The sequence below is a fragment of the Poeciliopsis prolifica genome, unplaced genomic scaffold (assembly GCF_027474105.1).
Source record: "Poeciliopsis prolifica strain line A6 unplaced genomic scaffold, Auburn_PproV2 SCAFFOLD013, whole genome shotgun sequence".
Lineage (NCBI taxonomy): Eukaryota > Metazoa > Chordata > Actinopteri > Cyprinodontiformes > Poeciliidae > Poeciliopsis > Poeciliopsis prolifica.
In genome coordinates this window covers 12,283,233-12,290,476 of record NW_026562388.1, presented here as the reverse complement: position 1 = coordinate 12,290,476, position 7,244 = coordinate 12,283,233, and the positions used below count along the sequence as shown (strand labels likewise).

The following is a 7,244-nucleotide window of genomic DNA, read 5'->3' as shown; positions in this document are numbered from 1 at the left end:
TGGTGTTAAAAGAAAAATCTTGGAATTTCAAAGCAGCTGCGGAGAACTTGTTCATCAGACACTGAAGAACGTTCGACAAATATGGCTCAATAAACGTGAAAAAATCAGTGTTTATTTTAATTAATTTGCGAAATAAAACCCACAATTTTAGCGCTTACATGATTAATAAACGTGATAATGTTACGAATATCTTTAAAAGTTTCCTCTTCGGTCGGATTTCAGCCCGTTTACTCATCAATATGCGAGAGTTTAGAGCGATGCGCGCTCCCGCGACAGGGGATGCAATTCTCGGCAGGCATGCATTTCTCGGCATAACACCTGTGCGAGGTAAAGCTGTCGCTTTACCTCGCACCTCTTCTGTCAGGTCTCCCTCCGCTGTCAGTCATGTTCAGGTGGCGGTCAACCATTCAGGTGACAAACAAGATGAATTTGCCAGCTCAGACCCAAAAGTTCAAACTTCTCTTGCTAAGCAGAGCAACCAATCATCGCCAGTAGAATGATTAAAATATAGCTCTTAGATTAAATAAAATATATAAATAAATTTAAATGTATATATCTATTCTCAAGGCTTATAGTTAATCTAATTAATTTTAACTCTTAAGAATAATTTCTGTCATATTCCACTGGCTCATGCAAAGATCTCGATGATTCTTCTCATGGCTATTCTCTTGTTCTGTTGTTGCCTATTTAGTTGTTTTAGAAACCAACCTGTAATGTTGAACATTATCAAACATCTGCATCAGACATGAAATATATATATATTTATACACCCTTATACTGACTTCGAATAGTTGTAGGGAACGTCATGATGTTGGACGTGAAACATTAGGGCGAAAAATATCTTCAGGGCATTCCTTCATATGAATTGGGTTAGTTACCATTTGAGGACCACACTCGATAAACAAATACTTCTTTTTTTCCTTCCAGGTTACTGAAACATTAAGGAAGTTACTTTGATACCATTCTGGTTCAATGTGATACTCTGGATCTCTTTCTTTGACCTCTCTTGTCTCAGATTGCACTAAAAATTTGGTTACATGCCGTTGGCCGCTAGGGGGAGATATTATACTCCCCCTAGAGGGGGTAATTATCAATAACTGGCAAAGATATATTTTCATTGATGAGATGCTAAACGTTTTTGTATTCAAGATTAAACACTATAGTCTCCACAGAATACTTTTTCTTAATTTCATTTCTTACTTTATAAGCCTTTTCCTGACAAATGGATGGAAAGAAACCTTAAATATTGTATCTTAATAAATTCTATAGGTAAATACTATAGAAGAGACATAGTAAAATTGCATTATATCATATTTTAAAGGATGCATTTCAATTAGTTGGAATTTACTCAAAGTTTATTTTGTCTGGCATTTAATTCCAAAACCAAAATTAACACAGTGGATGTGTTTATAACATAAAGACAGTGTGATAAACCATACTTTTGTGTTAATGATTGTGGTTTACAGTTATACAATAATTATTTTTATAGCTTGGCATCCCAGGGTCCAAACCTATCACATAAGCCAAAACATTTGTTGTAATACTCCAGTGTTGTGTTATGGCAATATTATGATTATAACATAATGATCCTAGACAGCTATCCAAAATGTGCTGAGAAGTTAGGTTTTCATACATCAGGGGAAGGTTAAGTGGATGGAAAATAGTTATAAATATACGCATAGGCCATACAAAACAGCAGATAAAGCTGCATTGTATAAAGTGTGTAATATTCATGAATACGATTGTTTTCACATGCAGATCGACTGTGTCTCATTTAAATGGAATGGTTGTTGTGGGATACTGCAATGTAAACCTAATCCCTGAGAAACTGAAATGTGCTTGTAAACCAACAGCAATAAATGCTCTAAAAACATACATTCTGGGTGTAAGTTGTACTTTTTGAAACGAATTGCCAAAATAAAACTTTTCTGTCGTCATAATACTCATTGTGCGAGAGTGTGGCATAAAGAAGCGTCAGACAGACGGAGGCGGACTCGGCGGCTGTCAGCTGAATGGAGCCGACAGGAGGAAGTGGCCCCTGATGCAGTTCCACACCTTTCCGTTATAGCAGCGGTAGTGCGGATAGCTCCAGTTAAAGGAGGAAGGCAAGAGCTGAGTCAATTTATCGACTCATAAGGACAAAAACAGGTAAGTAACTTAATTATAATCGGTCTCTTCTTCTACTAAAATGTGTCGCTAATCATATTATCGTAGCACGCGTTTATTGCCCTGATTTCTGTAGTTGACTGCAGCTAACTACTGTTAGCTACTTAGCTTAGCGTGCTAGGTAACGCGCTAACTAGCTGTATTAACTGGCAATCTAGCAATAGCTGGCTAATTTTTTATGTATGACCCTCCCCCTAAATCTCATTTCAGCGTGACCAGAGTTTCGCGTACGGGGTATTTCTGGCCACGGACAAGCAGGGATATATTTTACGAAGTTATTCCCTAGTAGCGCGGTGAAGTGTCCCGACGTAAAGCTGCTGTTTCTGTCCCCCGCCACAGCAGTGGAGAGAACAAGGGCGCACCCGGTGAGGAGGACCGCCACATCCTAACACTAGAGGAAATTCTCTTCAAGTACCGCGGCTTTTGTTGGAGGTACTTTTTACCCACACCGTGAATCTTCTCTGCAGTTTCCAGTCATCGCGGCCTGCACCTTCATTTTCATTTTTACTGAACAATGAACGACCTGCAACAGCTGCTGCCAAGTTCTTAGTCTGATCGTGTCATGTTGTGTGTAGGCCGAGAAGACATTATCTGAGCATAAATGCGCCTGCACCTAACAAGATCCAGACAGACTTTCAGGTGAAAAGTCAAGCATGTTTGTATATTTTTGACTTTTGTTCCCGAGTAAACAAAATATCCATTCACTTCATGGTTTCACCAGTAAGTCTATATTAAACTGTGAGCTGCATTTCAAGTGACCATCAAAACATTATCACATTTTCTTCTTGGGAACAAAGTATTTATGCTCAAGAGTTCAAAATGGGAAAAATGCTGTCAAAAATCTTCGGCAACAAGGAGATGAGAATACTAATGCTCGGACTTGATGCTGCTGGAAAAACAACAATCCTTTACAAACTGAAATTGGGACAGTCTGTGACCACAATCCCCACAGTTGGCTTCAACGTGGAAACTGTCACTTACAAAAATGTCAAGTTCAACGTCTGGGACGTAGGAGGCCAGGACAAGATCCGTCCCCTGTGGCGACACTACTACACAGGGACCCAGGGCTTAATTTTTGTGGTGGATTGCGCAGACAGGGATCGTATTGACGAAGCGAGACAGGAACTTCATCGCATCATCAATGACCGTGAGATGAGAGATGCCATGATCTTGATATTTGCCAATAAGCAAGACCTTCCGGATGCCATGAAGCCACATGAAATCCAAGAGAAGCTCGGATTGACCCGGATCAGAGATAGGAATTGGTATGTTCAACCCTCCTGTGCAACCACAGGTGATGGACTGTATGAGGGTCTGACATGGTTAACTTCAAATTACAAGTCTTAATGATTGAGTGCTGACTGTTTTAGGTCAAAACTACAATGTTGCAAGTAACAATTTACTCTTCAAAATGAGAATGCTTAAGAAAAGTTGATTATCTCAATTTATTTTTATTACGTTTATCTTTTGACTAATTTATCTTTAACTGGGTTTGCCGGCTTAAAGTTTGCTTATGTTCTGTAGCAGGCATATATCACATTCTTTATTGCTTGGGCTTTTTGAGATAAAAAAAAATGGGGTTAACTGGTTTCTAAGGTCAAAGCCACAGAGATCACCACCTTTGCCTGTTCTTTTGTTTCTATTTTATATCTTTTATTTCTCCTGAGGACATTCTTGGACTTGAGATGTTTCACGGTCCTCTTGACTCTGTTGGGATGAACTTTGACATTGAGTTCTTTATTTGTCATGTAGCCTACTTGAAGGACACAGTACTGTGATTTATAGTTTTCCTTCTCTGGTATTAAAAAGAACTGGGGTAAATGCAAGAAAAAGAAAACATTGCCCATGTTTACATGTCGCAACACATTTTCTTACCCCAAATACAATTACGTGGGCTTTTCTGGTTAACTGATTGACCTATGTCATGTCTCACTATAATGTGCGGAGTATTAAGCAAAAGGCCATCAGCAACCAATCTGATACCACAGCTGAAAAGTCTCAATATTGGGACATTATATGATAGCTTATATCTGTAGCATGAGTACATACGTACATTAACCCAACATCAGAGTCCATTCGTTGACGCAGTCAGAACAGAAAGCTCTTATGAAGTGAGATGTTGAACAACAGCCAGTGGTGCAGGTCCTGTTCCTTATTTGACTGGGGGAACTATGTACAGAACAATGTCATTGTAATGTCTTATTAAAAAAGTGATTTTAAATCTTTTACCTCTCTGTTTTTTTTGTTTGTTTTTTTCCATTTGTTGGTTCATTACGTGCAGGGTCTTGCTTTTAAATTTAGACATTTTCAGCTACAACTTGGTTATTATATACTTAGAGCAATTGCAAAGAAAACATTTGTGATATACTCTCCACCGTTATCTCGTAAGACTGCAAATTTGACGCTTAAATAGTTGCCTGAGACAGTGCTTCCCAACCCTTGTCCTCGAGGCACACTGCCCTGCATGTTAAATGGATTGCAGTTCAACTTGTTAATCATCCATCAATTGAAATTAGGTGTGCTGAAGCAGGGAATCACCTAAAACATATAGGGCAGTGTGCCATGAGGACCAGGGTAGGAAAACATTGTGCTAAGACCAGTCCTTAATTAATTCTTCTGAAGTTGGGTGTAGAAGTTGTGAAACATTGATATGAAGGGACTGAATTCGCATGGCAAAGCTGAGAACATCCAGATTCGTCCATCTTGTGACTGAGGGAAAAGTGTAGCAACTTTCTTTCAGTCAGCTGACCAGCAATTTACAGCTACGTGTGTCTTTAAGTGTTTAACTAAAATTTAACCCAAGAAACTCCTTATTTTCCACAGTAGGTTTTAAATAATATTTAATTACATCTAATATTAATAAGATTTATATTCAGTTTTTTTCTCTTAATAATCTAATTTCTCCTTCAACTGCTTTATTGTATGTTTAAACAATTTAAATAAAAACTTCTAGCTCATGTGATAAAGAGCATGTTTAAGCAGTTTTAGCTTAGAAATGGGGAGTAGTGGACTGACACTTATCAGTCAACAAATTTAAATTCTTCAATTGTATCAAAGCAAGATAAATATAATTTATATGCATTTTTTACAACTCCTGTAGTTTTCAAATTGATTTTTTTTGTCTGAAGTTAAAACTTGCAGAAACTGTTATGTAGTCATCTAAAGAATACAGAAGATAAAAAGATGTAGGGAATTAGTGTTCGAGTCACATTTGGTGAAGACTTTGTGAATAGTTAAGACATCCATGTTCAGATTAAAAGCTGGCTTCAGTTCACAACCCATTCAACAGTGAAAATGTGCAAAACAGGAAGTCCAGTTGCTCTCTCTCGCTCTCTTTTTTTTTTTTAGAACAGAGAAGTGCACGCAACTGTTTACATAAAAACTTGGATTGTCCGCGCTGATACTCAGCTGAATTGAGAATTGTGAATTCTTTTTGAATGTTTCATGTTGGTGCTGAGTTGTCAGCTGCAACTTCCTGAGTTTGCCTCAGCTTGAGACGTGATTTCACAAAGCAAATCTGTCGCACTTCAGTTTGCAGTGTGAAGCTCTTTGGAGCAAATTGGTTTCACTGCAATCCTCACAGTATGAAACCTTTGAAAATACCACAGCACCACTGTTTGAACTGAAAAAAATAATTGTTTAAAAAACCCCACAAAAACAGCAACTATTTCTACTCTGTTGCATAAATAGTGTATGTTAATGATAATATCACTAACACCTAAACATATTTATATATACACACCGTGTTCCAAATTATTATGCAAGTGAGAATACTTCAGTTTTCATTAAATATCTAATGTTTTCATACGTTCATATGGCACTACATTATCTGATGATTTTCATCAGCAGAGATCTTTTCTCTTTCCTATATTGCTTGAAACTTGTGGCCTGCTTAATAATGTGGAATATGCTTCTTAAGTAGATTTCCTTTAATTGAGCTCACCAGACAAACTAATCCACCCAGAGCTCTGAAATTAATTATAGTGACTCAAAGAGCCCTGACACACAATACCATCTATAAATTTAATAGCACAACAAAAAATTTAATCTTTATTTTGCAACCCAATTTGCATAATAATTTGGGACACGGTGTAGAAGACACGGTGACTTGTAGAAAAATGTTTTTAATAAAAGCAAATGAAAAAAAATTTTTCCCACTATATTATTTGTAAGGTTTAATGTTCTGCTAAGTAGGTAACAGAAAGTTTTACCCAATTTATGGAACACGGTAATCCAGCACTGGCTCTTTTCTGCCTATTGCTGCACACTGTTTTACTTGTAAGAAAGACACATCCGGTTGATTAGAGATATATATAGTGACTAAAAACACACAGTCGTTCACATAAAGCAAAAGTACTGTCACTCACCATTTGATTTTGAAAGTGCAATTTGCAATAAATGAGGGGCATTTATATGAAGAGGCCAACTGTATGCTCTGTCAGAGCAGATAACTTTGGTAATTGGCTCTTAAGCTTTATTTCTCTAGCAAGAACAGAAAGGCTAACAAATTTATATTTTAATCAAATATGCTACATGAATACCATTAAATAAATGTACATATGTGTAATATGTTTTGTATAATTTTAGGGCCTGTAAGACTAACGTGTTCTTAATAAAGTCAAATAGAGCGCATTATGCTCCAGCGTTAGTGAACAAAGTGAAACTAGTGTCTTTTTATTTTCACAGTGTTTTATTATAAGTTATAATGCAGTTTGAACACAGCATTCTAAATACTATTTCCTGGATTACATTCTGAAGCTAAAACACACAGTCAATGTACATTGTCGAGTGGCAATCAGACATAATACTGTTTTGATGTCTCATTCTGAGTCATAGTTGTTGTCAGAGTGACTGCACTTGTTGTTTGTAAGATCTTTTGCTCTAGCAATAGCTTTTAAAGCCTCAGGATGTTTGTTTTAGCTCCACAGAGGTTTTTGTCAGACAAGTTAGGTGACATAGATTACTTCTGAAGACGCTGAGACTTATGACTTCCTTTGGAAAAATGGCAAAAAATTTAATACAATCGCCTACAAGTCAAGTCTGTTGTATTGGACAGAAGCCTCCAGTATATGCCTAAT

The 7,244-nt window shown here is 37.1% G+C and overlaps 1 protein-coding gene across 3 annotated transcripts; it reads left to right on the top strand.

Annotated features, from left to right (window-relative positions):
- Window positions 1-2,007: 2,007 nt before the first annotated feature.
- Window positions 2,008-4,392, top strand: arf6b (ADP-ribosylation factor 6b). 3 transcript variants are annotated; one of them, XM_055038848.1, is made up of 2 exons: window positions 2,008-2,148; window positions 2,509-4,392. In XM_055038848.1, exon 2 carries the CDS (start codon window positions 2,986-2,988, stop codon window positions 3,511-3,513), a length of 528 nt encoding a protein of 175 aa, XP_054894823.1. In that variant the 5' UTR covers window positions 2,008-2,148; window positions 2,509-2,985; the 3' UTR covers window positions 3,514-4,392. The 3 variants fall into 3 exon arrangements, with proteins under 3 accessions (XP_054894823.1, XP_054894822.1, XP_054894821.1); XM_055038847.1 differs by having other exon boundaries at window positions 2,506-4,392; XM_055038846.1 differs by having other exon boundaries at window positions 2,377-4,392.
- The last annotated feature ends 2,852 nt before the right edge of the window (window positions 4,393-7,244 follow it).